Source organism: Stegodyphus dumicola, chromosome 1 (assembly GCF_044657685.1).
Source record: "Stegodyphus dumicola isolate Sdum_Otavi_A_Nest chromosome 1, ASM4465768v1".
Lineage (NCBI taxonomy): Eukaryota > Metazoa > Arthropoda > Arachnida > Araneae > Eresidae > Stegodyphus > Stegodyphus dumicola.
This window is the reverse complement of record NC_140768.1, coordinates 18,851,614-18,869,258: the sequence shown is the minus strand read 5'-3', so window position 1 is coordinate 18,869,258 and position 17,645 is coordinate 18,851,614. Positions and strand designations below refer to the sequence as shown.

Genomic DNA, 17,645 nt, shown 5'->3' with positions numbered 1-17,645 from the left:
AATTATGAGAAACTGCCAAGTTTAGTAGAAATCGCACGATTAGTTTTTAAAAAATTAGCTCTCAAAATTACAGCTCCTCAATGTTAAATGAATGAATTGGTATATATTTACTAATATCTACTTTTTTATTAAACTTTCTTGATTCTTCCTTCCACATTTCGAAATTTAAGTTCATTCCAAATAAAATTCGCCCACTTTTTAAGAATTATTTTTAAAATTTTAATTTTTATAAATTTTTCGAAAAAAATTTTGAATTAAACCTATTAACGTTTTACCATCATCTTAAAATAGATATACCTGAAAAAAAAAAAAAAAAAAAAAAAAAAAGAGATTTTTGTTCAAAATTTCTTAAGATATAGCTATGTGAATTTACACTGGCGCGTTTTCAAAGTTGGCACATTTGTTAAAAGCGATAATAACGCCAAATGTGATTGTAAAAATTATTTGAAAGTATGAACAATGACCTTTGTTTCTGCTTCTATACAATGAAAAAAAAGAAAAGGAAAATAGGTTACTATAAATTCGAAATAAGATAAATTTTTAAAGTTTTCCATAAATTTCTCACAAAAAATTACAAAATTAAATATCTAGGCATAATTTGAGTCATAGAATCGAAATATGGAAAAAAATTGGCATGTCATTTCAGAAAAAGTCCGATTTTGTGTCAAAATGCCTATATTAGAACAGTCCTACATATAAATCTAATATTTATCCTAAGTTGGCTTTCGAGACATGAAAAACTCAATTTAAATTTCGTCAATGGGCCCAATAGAACGGGAGATATAGAACTGTCCTTTTTTTTTTTTTCTTTCTTTCTGTTTTTTGTTCGCAGTGTGTATCAAAATGTTGTTAATCTCAAAGACTAAAGCGGTATATATTTTTAAAAACTCTTTTAAAGTTATTTTATTGACAACCATGAACGTGTAAAATTTTCCACTACTGAATTTCCGCGAAATGCGCTATAATTAATTGCCGGGCGCCTAGCAATTCTAAAATAGCTAACGAACTCAAAGTCAGAAAATCCGTTTTCTACACAGTCCGACTGCAATTATAGTCCGAAACTGTGACTATAGCAACAGGACCACAATTACAGTCTGGAAACTTTTTCAGAGACTTAGGACTATAATTAAACCTATTAACGAAAATTTCTGGATATTTTTAGTTTCATTATTTAAAATTTCAAGTGTATTCAAGTTTAATATAAAAGTACAATACTCATTACTTTCTTAAAAAAAATTACACTTTTTCCCTCTTTTCAAACTATATTAGTGTTTGCCACCCTTTAGTTTATTAAATACGCATTTATCAAGTACATACATTTGGCACTTGTTATCATATGATACAGAAAGGTACGTTCACAAAACATCAGAAGGGGGTACAGTTAAGTCCATTAAATGGGGACCACCTTCGTTACAATTAGTAAATAAAAGCTGCACCAATCTTTATTCACTTCATAGTTATCACATTTAATACAGAAACACAGAAGCACCAACCTGTCCTCTGCTATCCTGTCCAGCAGGGGTTCCAGCCACCCGACAGTACATTCACAGTGAGCATCAAGGAAGGTAATCACCTGGCCTTTAGCCTCAGCTGCTCCAAGGAGGCGCGCCCGAATCAGGCCGGATCTTTTTCCTGTCCTCAGCACCTGTAAAATTAAATTTCACGAATGATTATAGTTTTTATACAGGTTTTAATAAAGCCTTTGTGTATTTCACAAAACCTCTTCTTTATTAACGCATATATCTGATACAAGTGAAAAAAAATTACTATACAGGGTGTAATTGCATAGGAACCTACACCCGGAAGTGTCAGGGGTAAGTGGTAGCAGAGGTAAACGATGGGAAAAGAACCTAGAGTAATTAATTTGGAACATTTACTAGACATGAATACAAATGGTGTACGACAGATTGAATGTTACAACAGATGCTCGAAGTTTGCACAATCAGATGACAAACATGCCTGACACCGACGGACCATTGGTTGCCGGACATGTTCAAACACACCGGGAGTTTTTTTGATTGTAGCAGCTGCGCAGGCGAGTCTTGCCACGAGGTCCATTTCAGACACAACAGGATCGCAATACACGACACTTTTGATGGCTTCCCACAAAACGAAATTAAGGTTCAATGAATCCGGTGAGCGTGGGGTCCAGGGAACTGGTTCAATCCATCGATGCGGGAATGATCTGTTCAATAGCTACGAAAATCCAGTTCAAAATGAGCAGGGGAATCACATGCTGCGCCTCACATTTGGTGGAACATCGTTAAGCAATCGGGAAGAACCTGCTCCAGAAAGATCAAATAATTCGCGGTTCGTCGGTGTCAGGCATGTTTGGCGTCTGATGCTGCAAACTTCGAGTATCTGTTGTAACATTCAAGCTGTCGTACACTATTTGTATTCATGTCCAATAAATGTTTCAAATTAATCACTCTTGCTTCTTTTTTCATCTTCTACCTCTGCTACCACTTATCCGTTACGGGTATAGATTCCTATGCAATTCTTAATCCTTACGATGTGCCCCACCTCCCTTAAAAGTTCGTCGCAACATTTACGGCACACCTTGAATAAATTCTTTCATACTGGACTAGAGATGGCTAGTTGGCTACAAGATAACCAAATGGTCGATCAGTACATATGCAGTCTGCAGCAAGGTTAGTCAATTTAATTCTATTAAAATCTATGCATGTCTGTCTGTTTGTTAGTTTGTAACATCATCTTATCCAGGGCAAGGAGTTGAGTTTCGAGAAAAGTACCCCCCCCCCGGATTAAAAAAACTCGTGGGAAGCCATTTCAACCATTCTCATCTTCGTACGACTGATTAGGCCGATATATTCAACTTTCTGTCCAATTTCTTTAATATCACTTAAGAAAAATGTTTTGAAACATTTTGTCTCAGTGCAAAAAAGCATCTTATTATTTAAATACAGGCTATGAAATATGGATCAGGTCATTTCTTTCCTTCAGATCCTCCCAGCTATATTTATATTATTTTTGGTAGGCTGCTGTATTTTTCAGCATATATTGGCAATACTGATATTAGCTCAAATATTAACTTTCTCACTTTAATTTGCTTTTGTTTTTAGTGAACATGAGTCGATATGGACCCAATGGTACCTTTATTTATTAAATATCATGCTCTTCGCACTTCAACCAGATAAAATCCAATTCAACAGCTATATCCCAATCAAAATATTAAAAAGAGTATATCTTTAGAATTTCCGATACACAGTCTCGCGCGCTGGAAATAAAAATGTCGCCCCCTCGCACAGTGTTGCCATTGCTCGCTTTGAAATTGTTGAGTTTCTTAAGGAAAAACTCATAAATGCTTTACAAAATATGAAAGAGATAATAAAACAAATTTCAAATTAGGGCTTCCAGATGCCCATGTTCGGTGGAGGACTACCTTATTCAAAATTGTACGGCTCTAGGTACCGTTGTTTTATTACCAGTGCGAGAAACATACGTACATTTATGCAGATTCTTTATTATTTAATATCTTTAAATATAACACAGCGCTCTAATATTTGGTGGCAACAATTAAAAAATTTATTCGCCGTTTACAGTGAGTCAACGCAAAATGCCTAATCGAAATTAATTGCCCTTCTGGGCAAATTGTCCCTTTGGGCTAAAAGATAGTGGGCCTTAAAGCGGTATTATCACAAGATAATATCGTTGAATAACAGAATGTCTGGACGGATAAGAGAAGAGTCTGGACGGATTAGACATAGAAAAACAAAACGAATACAAATAGGCAAGAGATTAAAATGCAGTTTTATTTAATTCAATCATTAAAAAGTTAAAAAATATTAATAACATCTGTGTTTAATTCTTTTAAATCATTTAGTTTGTTAATCGCATCAGACAGATTAAATGTTAAAGTTAAAATATATGCTTTGCAACATGATAGCAACTTTCTGGCATGTGAAAGATAAATATATTTTATTTCCAACACAGTGGAACACATTTCTTTTAAAATGCTGAGGCTGAATAAATTTGAGAGCTAAATATCTTAAGCTATATCGAATGGCAACACATTTCTTTTAAAATGCTGAGACTGAATAAATTTGAGAGCTAAATATCTTACGCTTTATCGAATGGCAACACATTTCTTTTAAAATGCTGAGGCTGAATAAATTTGAGAGCTAAATATCTTACGCTTTATCGAATGGCAAATCATTTCTTTTAAGCTAAGTTTGTGGATTAAATTTGAAAGATAAATAATTTTGTCTTTAAATCGCTTTGGCAAGGGGACAACACACTGCTTTTAAATTCCCGAGTTTGTTAATAAAAATTTTATTAAGTTCTCAGAACAATAAAATAAATAAATAATAATAATAATAACAAAAAAAAAAAAAAAAAATCCGAAAGCTTTCAGGTTTTACATTACGCTCAAAAGGGCGTTTTTTTAGCGTTTTCTTTGTTATCTTTATTTATTAAATATCATGTTCTTCGCACTTAAAATACATAAAATTCAATTCAACAGCAATATCACAAAATATTTTAAAACAGCATATCTTTAGAATTTCCGATAGAAGGAAATTTTTTAGAATTCCGATCATAAGAGTTTAGAATTTTAGATCTTTAGAATTTCCGTCTCGAATGCTTTCAGAAATTTAGAATTTCAGTCTCGCGCGCTGAAGATAAAAATGTTTTTATTAGCACAGTGTTTTCCATTGATTGCTTTGAAATCGTTGAGTTTGTTAACCAAAAACTCGTTCAAGTTTTACAAAATTTTAAATCGATAAAGAAAACAAAATCGAAATTTAAAACTCGGGCTTTCAAGTGCTCATGTTCGGTTGGAGAACTACGTTATTCAAAATCTGATGGCTCCAGGTACCGTTGTTTTTTTCACAATGCGAGTAACAATTCATGCAGATTCTTCATTATTTAGTTTTTTTAAAATATAATACAGGGCGATAATTTTTGGTGGCAACAGTCTGAAAAGTGAATCGACGCAAAATGCCGTTTTGAAATTAATAGCCCTTCAGCGCTAAAGCCTTTTGAGCTAATAAATAATAATAATAATAATAAAAAAAATTGAAATTCTTTCAGGTGCAAGTGTTCGGGAGGAGGACTATGTGTGTTCAAAATGGGGTGGGTCTAGGTGCCGCTATTCTTCCTCTTGACGAGGAACAAAAGTACATATCAACATACACACACACACACACACATAGATTCGTCATTATTTTTAGTACTAGAGATTAGAGCATTAGATAAAGATATTTATACATATTTCGTTTAGAAATCAGCCTCGTTAGACAGCGCCATATGTTTGGAAGATGGCTATCATTATCAAAGCTGACAGGATGAAAGATAAATCTGATACTAATGAGGCTAAAATTACAATAGCCTGCGCAAAAACGAAAATATCATTATAATGAATGGATAGCGCGTCATTATGCTGACTGTTGCTTTTACAACTTCTTGTTAATCTACATTAGCCATATGAAACTCGTAGACCCCACGAGGTCTGCGTCTCTGTTGAACATCCGCTGTGGCCGTTTCATTGGGCTAGATGTGAGGCCATATATGCATGGTTTTTTTTTGTTTGTTTCCCGCATATATATTCACACTTTTTAGCACAAATTCATAGTTGGCAACTAATCAAATCTAAATGAGTATTATATAATATAGGTTAATTTATACTACTAAATATTCTAACTTTTACAAAACAGATATCTTTTAGTAAAATTTCTTTTAAAGTAAACTGTCCTGAGTTCACGTTAGGCACGTTAGAAAAGTTTGGATGTTCTCCGTAGCTTATCTTTTTTTGCCGCCAACTATGAAACATGCGAAAACTATTATTGTTCACTGATCTTTAATACACTCAACTTTATTTGGGTCAAATAAGATTAATTATTTATTACTAAAAATTGTTTAACGGTTATCCCTTTAGAATATGCGCTTTCTTGGAAGGCATTTTAAATGAAATCATGCTACGCCTAACGAAAACCGCGATTTAGCCCATTCAATGACAAGGAAACGAAACCGCAAAATTGCCAGTGTTTGGGATTTTTTTGGGCAAACGGTTTTCAAGCCAAAGGCTGGGACACATATATCCCAGCCGTAGTTAATGGTGGGATATATATGTCCCACACGTAGCGATCAACTTACTATAAGCACATCTATTATTCTGGAAAACTTTATTACATGAAATAGATTTACATCGTATGGTACAGGGTAAAGAGCATTCTTTGCATAAGCCAACATTACACATTGGGCAACTCATATTTGTTCTTTTCTGTATGTTGATTTGTGTACAACGAGTACAGCGGCGTCTTGATTTTCCAAATACTGGAAGATGATTCCCAACATTCTGAAGATTCCAAGTACTTTTTAACTCAGCAGTAATTTTTAAACTTTTAGTGGGACATACACTGAAGTGACAAAAGTCATGGGATACCTCCTAATATTTAGTCGGTCCTCCTTTTGCCCGGCGAAGGCAGGAATATTGAGCAATGCTGCCTCTATAGACGTCCATAATTGTGAAAGTGTTGACGGTTTTGGGCACGAACTGACCTCTCGATGATGTCCCATAAATGTTCGATGGGATTCATGTCGGGCAATCTAGGTGGCCAGATCATTCGCTGGAATTGTCCAGAATGTTCTTCCAACCAATCGCGAACAATTGGGGCCCGGTGACATGGCGCATTGTCATCCATAAAAATCCCATCGTTGTTTGAGTACGTGAAGTCCATGAATGGCTGTAAGTGATCCCCAAGTAGCTGAAGGTATCCATTTCCAGTCAATGATCGGTTCATTTGCACCAGACGACCGAGTCCATGCCATGTAAAAACAGCCCAGATCATTATGGAACCACCACCAGCTTGAACGGTGCTTTGTTGACAACTTGGGTCCATGACTTCGTGGGGTCTGAGCCACACTCGAACCCTACCATCAGCTCTTACCAACTGAAATCGTGACTCATCTAACCAAGCCAAGGTTTTCCATTCGTTTAGTGACCAACCGATATGCTCACGAGCCCACGAGAGTCGCTGCAGGCGATGTCGTGCTGTCAGTAAAGACACTCGAGTCTGTCTTCTGCTGGCATAGCCCAAGGAAGACAAATTTCGCCGCACTGTCCTATCGGACACGTCGCTCGTACGTCCCACAATGATTTCTGCGGTTATTTGACGCAGTGTTGCTTGTCTGTGAACATTGACAACTCTACGCAGACGTCGCTGGTCTCGGTCGTTAAGTGCAGGTGCTGTCCATGGCCACTGCGCTGTCCATGGTAGGATGTTTTGCCTGAAATTAGATACTCTCGGCACACTCTTGACACTGTGGATCTCAGAATGTTGAATTCCCTAACGATATGCGAAATGGAATGACCCATGCGTCTAGCTCTAACTACCATTCCGCGTTCAAAGTCTGTTAATTCTCGTCGTGCGGCCATAATCACGTCAAAGCCTCTTCACATGAATAACTTGAACACAAATGAAAGCCCTGGCAAAGCACTTCGCATTTATACATTTTCTACGCGATACTACTGCCATCTGTATATTTGCATATTGCTATCCCATGACTTTTGTCACTTCAGTGTATGTGTCCCATTAGTAGTCAAAGGGTTAAAAGAGTTAAGGTCATAGCAATCAGGGCAGCGAAAGTTGCGCCTGCGTAAATGTGTAGCTTACTCAGCAAAACCATTGACCTATGTTTGCCTTACTGTGATCGGTCGGCTTTTACACCAAGTGGCATAAAGTTGAAAAGTTAGAACATTTAGAAAAAATCTTTAAACCGGTTTTTGTGACGCAGCAAGCTCTTGTTGCGTAGCAACGGAGCTTTAGCTTAATCCACTTAAGATTTAAAAACCTCAGGAGAGAGAAGCTTTAGAGACCCTAAGCACTTTAAATATTTTGGTGCCCTACGTTTACGTTGGTGTTTTTATTCATTTTTTCTTTCTTTAGGTTTTGGTTTAGATGCACTTGTAAAACCGGCAATGGGAAATTTTCTGATGCCCTATTTATTGAATACCCAAGAACCTCTCTGTGGTGTCCCCTTTCCTCGATGCCCTAAGCACGTGCTTGTTTTGCTTAACGGTTAATCCAGCTCTGATTCAAGGTTATTCTAAAATATCTAGCAAAAAGGCAGGTAGCGGGGGCAGAAATAAGCAGATTTTGCAACAGAATGTTTGTGCGGAAATAATACTTTGAGATAGGAGGCACTGTAAGGTTGAGATAGTAGAAGGCACTGCAGGTAAAATAGCCTACTGGGATAACTCAATCCCTGTGCGGATCGCGAATGGAATGCACGACCATATGAATGTGGAGTTTATTCCATACATTTTGTTTATGGGATTTAGATAATCCTGCTACAGCTGATGGACAGCTGATGAGAGCTGTTGGACAAGCGTTGAGTCAACCAACCATTTGGAGGACTTTAAATAAGAAAGAAATGCATCCATATCACTTAAAAGAGTGCAGGCACTGAAACCGGACAATTATCCTCCGTATGTTAACTATTTGAAGTACCATAAGTACCATCAGCAAGCTGCAGGAAATCCTGGTTGCCCGTTCGGATATTTTTAATGTCCACAGTTCTCGTCTTAGACTGCATGATAAACCATGATTACAGATCCTAAACCCTAATAGGAAAGATTCTTCTTAACGTTTCGGATGGCATGACATACAGCCATTTAGTTCGATAGTGGTTTGAACGGTCGTACATACCTTCAGTTGTTCTCACACGAATGTGGTACTAGTACAATGCAGAGATAGCTGACTTCAGTAGTATTATCAGAAATTAACCTCACTGCTACTTAAGGGTGATGATTAAGATTATATCGATGGCACCGGGCACACAGCATGTACCTGTTCTTTGCCACCATTATCACCAGATTTCACATGCATGTATAGAAAAGGCACAGCAGAGAAGATCCTTAGAAACACAGTTTAGCATGATTCTTTTAGAAGCACAGTGGAAACAATTTGCGAAAGCCTCATAGAGTCTAATATAGTGGCCATACTGTCATTTTTTGATTGCGATGTTTGTGAAATGTCCAAGATTTTAGCTAATGTATGCCAACTAATGCGCTACCACTCTGAATATTGTATTCTTAACAAAAAATAAATGCACGTTTAATTACCTGTCGTAAAGAAGGGTAAATCGTTAAAATGTTGCTTCTTTTAATTTACCTGTCGTTCTTACTTACCTTCCTTATTCACCAGCCAGTCCTTTAACTCACCATTTCTGCACACATATCCCTTTATGAAACCTTTTCATTTGGGTTTCCTTTACCTGCCTTTACTTTTTGCCAGATATTTTAAAATCACAGTGATACATTTAAAATTCATAAAGCGAACTGTCAAACTACTATAATATCTTAAATATAATATTTACTACATGTATTTTCTGCAATAAAATATCTAAAATACAAAATTATAAAAATAATAAAATTCATATACTACATACATAATATGTTTAATAATAAAAAGGAACATAATATTATATATAGTAAAATGCTATACACATATAAAATACATTAAAAATCAAATTTGTAATCAGATATAAGGTTTGGTTTTGGTTTATTAGATTATGGCAAAGCACTCGAAGGCTATCTGCCTTAAGGGAGGGATGCCTTCGTGGAGGACTTTTTAAAGGAAACTGGCTCGTATACACGTTACACATGGGGAAAACCACGAAAACACCCATGCAGCCAGCCCGTTCGTGGGATTCGAACCTCGGACCGAACTACCAGTGTTCGGCGACTACAATGCATATAAATCCAACATGTTTTTTTAGATGTAGAAAATGCAAGTTAAAAACCTTATCATTTATTTTTCTCATATCCATAATTAAAATAGCTTTCGTGTTTTAAACACATCAGTAACTTAAAACGTCTTTTAAGCTAAGTGTGAATATTTCAGATGATTCTGAATTAAAATTGTTATTACTCCTCTGCGTAAAAACCGTAAAATTTGCAATATTTATACTTGGTTGTTCAAAGGAATACTCTTTACAGAACATACATTATTTGGGATAGCTCATGTTATGCGGCAATTAGAATTGAAGCATCTTTCAAACTAAGGCGCTATTCACTATTTTGAGAAAAGGATTTTCGAGTAAAAAGTTTGGTTTTTTGATAAGAAACATATTTCTCTCATGCAAAAACTATCTTACATCTCTGACGAACACCTAAAGTTTTACTTCCTTGTACGAAGCAAAGGAAGTATTGCAAAAACGAAAAATTTCAGGTATCATATTTCAACGAAAATATCAATTTTGACCGCTCTCGAAGAACTATTCTACAAGAATTTTGTGTCAACTTTTTTAACACAGAGTATAAAATTATGTTGTTACAGTCATGACAAAATTTGTCAGAATAATGCATCTCAACTCACTTTAACAGGAACTGGTAATTTAGCAACGTATTCTTCCAGTTGCTGCCCTAAGTAATCTGAAAAAGATAAGAAATGAAGGTTAAAATGACATCGATAAGAAAAACTCAGGATACGATATCTCAACTAGCAAACCTACATCAAAATATAACTGCTAATTTCTGGCAATGTAATTATATATTTCTGATATGTTAAAACGGAAGACATTTAACAGTAAAGAAAAATAATACGCTTAGCAATAAACGGAGCATAATAATAAATATAATGACAAAATGGTAAGAGACATACAAAAGATATTAAAAATCAAATTTATAATCGGCATAACGATACAAGTTAATCTCGAGATACAAGTTTAATTCGTTCCAGCATTGAGCTCATATAGCGAATTTCTCGTATCTAGAAACAAATTTCCCCATTGAAAATAATGGAAATCCAGTTAATCCGTTCCGCACCCTTGAAAATATCAACATAAAAGTAACAGTAGCACTTCCAATAAATAACACTGGTGAATAATATAATCGCAGTTTACCTTTATGATAGCTTCCGACAACGACCTTTTAACTGCTTCTCGTTAATCCACACCAACAACGGCTTCTAGGAGTTTTGGACGGTGCTTGGAAGAAGGCCGTAAGTCTTAGCCAATTCCGTCACTCTTACACCACGTTTATGTTTATCTATGATTTCTTTCTTAATTTGAAGGGCCATGGCTTCCTTAGTCTTCTTTGCAGCACTATCTGAGGCAACAATCTTCTTAGGAGGCATCGTGAAATAATTATTTTCACGTTAAATGTAATAAACAATTGACTCACAAGCGCACAAACACGTAGATCAAAGAACACTGAGTGATCTGACGAGGGGATCTTCCGAGTCGAGCTGGGTCGGGAAATGGCGCCAGGCAAACCAACAGCCTGGCTCATCGCTCGTTACTCTAGTCAATGCTCGCATTTAGAGACAAAGTTTTCGCTCATACTTTCCTCGTATCTCGAATTTCTCGTATAAAGAGGTGCTTGTATCTCGAGGCTCCACTGTATTATAATTACATCCTGCGAGGATTAGCAATTAAGATTAAAATTAGTATGGTATCACTGGATAGTTTATCGCCTTTACCACAATGAATTTGAAAGAGGTTTAGAACCGAATTCATAAAATGTCGAGAGAGGAAGGAAACGGCTCATTTATCATTTAATCTTTTACACACATTCTTTTTATTGCTAACTATCTGCAGAGGTTCTGCATTGTTTCCTAGAAGTCAATATTTGATGTCCTGTTATAACTTTTTGAATTTCGAAAATTCACAAAAACCATTGCTTTCAACCTTTTGTCTGCAATGCACAGAATCCTTGCTTTTCTTTTTTCAGTCAGTTAAATGAGGGTTGCTAGAAAGTGGAAAGGGTAGTGTTGTCAGACTTGGCGAAGAAATTGGCGGTAAGGCCATAAACGGAGCGAGAACACTCTAGAATGAATTCTTACCGGTCTTCCCTAGAATATTCTCGAAGGCAGGTCAATAGCTATATATACCCTGCATGTACGTGGGGTAGGAGAGCATCCTGAGTATCTTGAGTTCAGTAGTAGAGTAGTAGAGTTCAGGGATTAGCTTGAGAGCGACCGAACCAAGTCGATGGCACTGTACTTTAGTGCTTTGTCATAACACTGTCTTCACCGTCATAGTCCGAAGGCTGTGTTGCTGATCGTTTCAGCGTGTTTATCGTAGCTTTTCGATGACTGTAAACGTGTGTTTGGGACTCTGATGATACTGGCGAACAAATTGTGTTTTGATTGTTATTCAAGTGTTGTCATCAGTCAATCCACGAACCCGAAGAACGCAACAATACTTATTTTCTTTCCATAAGCAAATGGTATTTTAATGGTGTCAAATTAAGATGTGTTTGTAAACATGCCACAATTTGGTTTACAGCTTCGTTGGATTCAGAATAAAAATTCAGTCCTAAAATATTATGATGCATGTTGAAAAATGTTGATGTCGATGCTTTAGAAAATAAAAAATTCTTTATGAAACAAAGCATCAACAGCACATCATGTTTGGTTATTCAAGTTATTTGCTTATGGTAGAGCATTTTCTTTTTTTGTGAAGTGCACATTTCCAAGAGATCTATTCATCAGTTTTTTAAATCAAAGAACTATCACTTGTAACCCCTTTCAAAAGTAAAATAATTCTCGATGTAACTATCAAAATTTAACGATTTTAAGTTCTTGATACTGGTGGACCACAAACGTTTGTTTCAACTCAGTTTTTTACATTTCGATTTTTGATTACGAAAAATAAGACTTTCATATAGGAATATGATTTGTAAAATCCTACTGACATGCATCTAGTTCATCATACTTCGATATTCGATACTGCGTGAAAGATTTATAAGCTTATATTGACCAAGAATTCTTACTATATATATATATATATGGTATTTTTAATTTATGCGTTATAGTACAAAATTATTAATTAATTCTGAAATGAATTCAATTCATTATGCACATAGCAATTAGAGTAAAGAGCTGAACACGACCATGGGAAAAATGCAAAGAGATGATTGATAATATCCTTGCTGTTGACATCATAGAAATGCTCAAGAGAATTCTTCACTTATTAAAGTAAAAGGTTGGAAATCAGCAGAAATAATTAATTTTAAGTGATGACATAGTAGTTGAAAGAGAAGTTAGAACTATCCTTTTTACGTAAAATTATTTTTATGTAAATGCAGTTTTACGTAAATCTTTTATATGGAAATGAATACTTTATTAAGTCTTGCTAGCACATTTTACGTTCTTTAGAAATGAAACGAGGGTAAAAGATTACGGCATAAAAATATCAAATTGATAGAACGCCACGCTTTAAAAGTTGCTTTAAGAAAAGTACATACCTCAGTTACTTTGTTTCCATAGTAAAGTTTGAGTAATCTCAATTACTTAAAAACGATATCAATATATCATTGCTACTAAACTGTCACAAATACAGACATTGCTTTTATTTAAGAATTTGATAAATGCTAGACAGGCTATCGTCTGCTCTGCTGGAAATTATAAAAGTTCTGCTTTTATTTAAGAACTTGATAAATACTATCGTCTGCTCTGCAGGCTATCGTCTGCTCTGCTGGAAATGTATATTTAAGTCAACCGAAAGAACTTCCTTTTGAAAATAAAATACTGACTAAACAGTTGCTACGTTTTCAGTAATTATGTTTGAAATAAATTCAGACATATGAAATTGATACCAGGAAGGAAAGGACCGACATGTAACTCGCAAATTTACCGAAATAAATTACCTCCGGCTTTTTTATAATTACTTGTCATTTGAACTCCGAATAAGAGTAGTTCAAATGACAGATAATTTCAAATCTAGTGATGTAGGCATTATTTAATTGAAACTGCAATATCTAGAGTTGCCAAATCGTGTGAGTTTTCGCAAATTTGCGACTTACTATGTTAAATTTCTGCTACTGCAATTCATGTTTATGGGATTTTGCGAATTTTTTGCTTCTCCATAATTTGCCTGTGCTACTTAAAATGTTTTGTGACATACCACAAAATTCTTTTAGGTTAATACAGGGTTACCATTCGTTTTGGAAAAGGCTATATTTTCAAAAGTATTTCATTTCCATTGCTGATGAGGCAATAGTAGTTATTTGCATTATTTACATTTGACACGAAAGATATATGAAAAGAACAAACTCATCAAGTTTATACACATGCTAACCCTGGATAATGTGTGTATTAAAATTAATTTATATTAATGATAAATCATTTATTTATGCTTAAATAAAAGTTGGTCAGCGGTGATCGTAGCTCATGAGCGCATGCGCATTGTGCAATTTTTGTAGTATAGTAGAATAGTATTTCATTGATTGCTTATTTTAACGTTTTGCTGATCTAGAAGAACATTGTATACATTTAAAATAATATTATACACAGGATGATTTTAAATTGTTTTTACAAATTAAGCGGGGTGAGCGTACCCATCCAGACAAGCACTAATTACCATAGAACACAGCGTCGCATTCCACTCTGGGATGCAGAAATGAGGAGAGCAGAAGAACATCGAGGAAGAATAAGAAAACTGTCTCCTACGGACTCTCAAGAATTAACCGTACTCAAATTTGCACTGTGAAGAAGCAGCATTCTGCTCTTAATTGGTAACGAAGAAAGCCAATCAGAGCAAACTTTAAAAAAACACGACACATCATCATTGTTTCAAGTATTAACCTTAGTAACATCGTCCGAAACTTTTCGTGAATGCTGTGGCGGAGTACACGTACGAGGAATTCGCAGATATTCATCTCACATGCGGTGAAGCAAAAGGGAATGGATGCGAAGCACGAAAATTGTACGAATAAGTGGTTTCTTACTCGTCGGATTCCAAGTCATCCAACCTTTTCCAGTGTTGTTGGAAGAATGGGAGAAACCAGTTCTTTTGCCATCTCAAAAAACAATGCAGGACGTTCGCGAAATGTACGAACGCCAGAAATGGAAGAGCGAGTTATATCGGCATTTTGAGAACTTTCTGCGAGTTTTTCACTAAACAAGAAATCTAATTGCGCAAATTTTCGCCTCGTTCATTCGCTTTCCCAACACTGTTGTAAGTTCAGGTAGGAATCCTAATTTTCCTCCTTTCTGCCTCCCAGAGTGGAATGCGACCCTATGTTCTATGGTAATTATTGCTCGTCTGGATGGGTACTATCACCCCTCTTAATTTGTAAAAACAATTTAGAATCATCCTGTATAATTTTCCTTTACTCAGTGTCTTCTAATACTCAAAATCTGTTTAAATGTCTTTTCTTAAACCCGCAGAAAGAAATTTAAGGAGCTATTAGATAGATGAATTCGGGAGATGCTATTTATCCTTTCTGAATTCATTACTGACGGAAACCAGAATTTAAAATGTAGGGTAACATAATCCGGATGAACCTCTTGGCGCCAGTATGGCGGAATACCATTTCATTAGATGTGAGTGAAATTATATTGAATTTATTAATAAAAGTAAAATATGCGAGGGATTATTTTCAAAAAAGGACAGGAATGATTTCATGGAGGATATTCTACGAGAAACTGGCTGGGATTTATATAACGCCTAAAAAAATGACTTGTTGAAAATAGACCTCAGGTTGCAGGTATTAAAATTAAGGAAAAATAATTTCAGAAAGCCTAAGTAATTTATTGGCAGTTATCTAAGAAGCGACAGAGAATTCAGTGATTGCATTTTCAGAAAGCGCATATAAACTATTTGATTCAGGCCCAGTAAAAGCACATTCTACAAAACCAAGCAAGGTTCACTGATACTAGACAAGAACATTAGGGTAGTTTGTAATTTTTTCTCAGAAATGTTGCCTCTTTGAATAAGGAAGTTCCGGAGAAAAACTTAAGATCACCATCTATATGGAAATTGCACTATCGCAAACAAACAGGAGATTTTACATTTCAAAGCAGACAACAATGTTCCTGATATCTTCAATTGTTCACGTTCCAGAGATAAACGAAATGAAATACAATCGAATAGTGCAATCTGCATATAAATTGTTACTGTTACTGACGTTTTATTGCTTATAGAGAGGAAAAATTAGTATGAGAATCTGGATAAGAATTACCGGTACTATTCGGTTTCGAGGGCCGTAAAAAAATTGCAGCGAAAATGTACGCGCAAAAGCGCCAAATCTAGCAAACCCGCCCATTTAACAGCGCGCCAAATCTAGCGTACGCGCTGATTTCAGATTGCGTAAGTTTATATAGTTCTATACTTCTTAAGACGCCATTGAAATACTAGTTTAATTTTTAAATCCGTTTTTGATTTTAAATCCTTTTTTTGATATCCTATGGATTTAACAATTTGGGAATTGCCCATGACGAAAAGTCGGCAATAGAATGTTGGGTAAAGTGCAGAATCACCCACTGCTTGACGCGTTTTTAAGAATTGCACATACTCTGTATCCATGTGCACATCGACCCATTTTCACTTAAAAAAAAAAAAAAAAAAAAAAAAAAAAAATTAAAATTGCACAAAAATGGCACTGTGCACACCCTTGACTTTATCTATGTACACATCGACCTATTTTCACTTGAAAAGTAAAAGAAAATTGACAAAAATCCAATTGTTTTTACCCTTGTAAAAAGCGGTAAACAAATAAGTGCGCGATTCTGCACTTTACGAGAATATTTTCAAAGAAAAGGCATCATTCATTATCAAAAATTAGGTTTGAACAACCAACGAGATGAAATTATTCTTTAGCGAAATAGCGATGCAGGCATCCATTCAGTTATGTTTAGCAATTTTTATATAAATTATAATAATAAAAAAGTATTATAGGAAATTAACCTTTCATCTAAATTAAAACATCAATCTTAGATAGTTATTTACTATTATACTTCCTTTCTTGCCGCAATTATTAGGGTTGCCGCAATTATTTTTGTCAGCATTGGCATCAACAATAGTTTGGCGATTTTTTACGGCTCTAGAAACCGAAAAGTACCGAATTACCTTATGGCAAAAAATTATTGATTTTATATCTAAGAGTTTATGTTTTGAAGCTTTCCACTAATAATTTTTTTATAAAAAGTGAAATTTAATAGATTTCAGTCCAGCAGTTCGTACATAAAAGATGTTGACATTTCCATTGCTGATAAAGCAATAGTAGCTATTTGCACTATTTTACACTTAACAAAATTTTTCTAATTACTAATTACAAACAAATTTAGGTTAAAGCTGATTACCGAACAGATTTCTAATTAATATATAAAGATATTTAGCAAAACTCGATTCAAAGACATTGAAAGGTAATCACCTCTTTCGCTAGCGTCATCAACAAGGATGATCTCTTCAATGAGTTCTCTTGGCGACATCCTGATGACACTGTGGATCGTCCTGAGTAGTGTGGACCACGCCTCATTATGGAATACAATAACAATGCTTGTGGCAGGTAGTCTAGGAGCATATGTCTTGCTTTTACAACTAAAAAAGAAAGAAAAAGCAAAAGAGGTAATAAATATCAAACAGTTATCACTGCTATCACAACAATGCTCCTACTTTATTGCTACGGTACCAAGCACCATAGATGTACCACCACCATGATGTACCATGTCGAAATTCCTCTTATAGAGCAGCGATGGCGAGTCTTTCGAGCTCGCGTGCTAAAATTCGGAAATCTCCTAGTTTAACTCTGGTGCCCTGTCACATATGGAATCATCCGTCTGCCAACCATGTTATCCATCTGCCGTGAATGCATTCAAACGCACACGAATAAGAGCAGCACATGTTTGTTGACAATGACGAGGGCGTTGCAAGACACAATTTTTTTTTATTATGCA

The 17,645-nt window shown here is 35.4% G+C and overlaps 1 protein-coding gene across 11 annotated transcripts in view; it reads right to left on the bottom strand.

Annotated features, from left to right (window-relative positions):
• LOC118184546 (polypeptide N-acetylgalactosaminyltransferase 13-like) overlaps window positions 1-17,645 on the bottom strand; it is a 558,492-nt gene that overhangs the window by 39,005 nt on the left and 501,842 nt on the right. For all 11 annotated transcript variants that reach the window (XM_085813176.1, XM_085813209.1, XM_085813204.1 and 8 more), the window contains 3 exons: window positions 17,123-17,289; window positions 10,341-10,396; window positions 1,494-1,645 (listed from right to left, as the gene is read on the bottom strand). In XM_085813176.1, coding sequence (XP_085669302.1) covers window positions 1,494-1,645; window positions 10,341-10,396; window positions 17,123-17,289 — 375 coding nt within the window. The remainder of the gene's footprint in view (window positions 1-1,493; window positions 1,646-10,340; window positions 10,397-17,122; window positions 17,290-17,645) is intronic.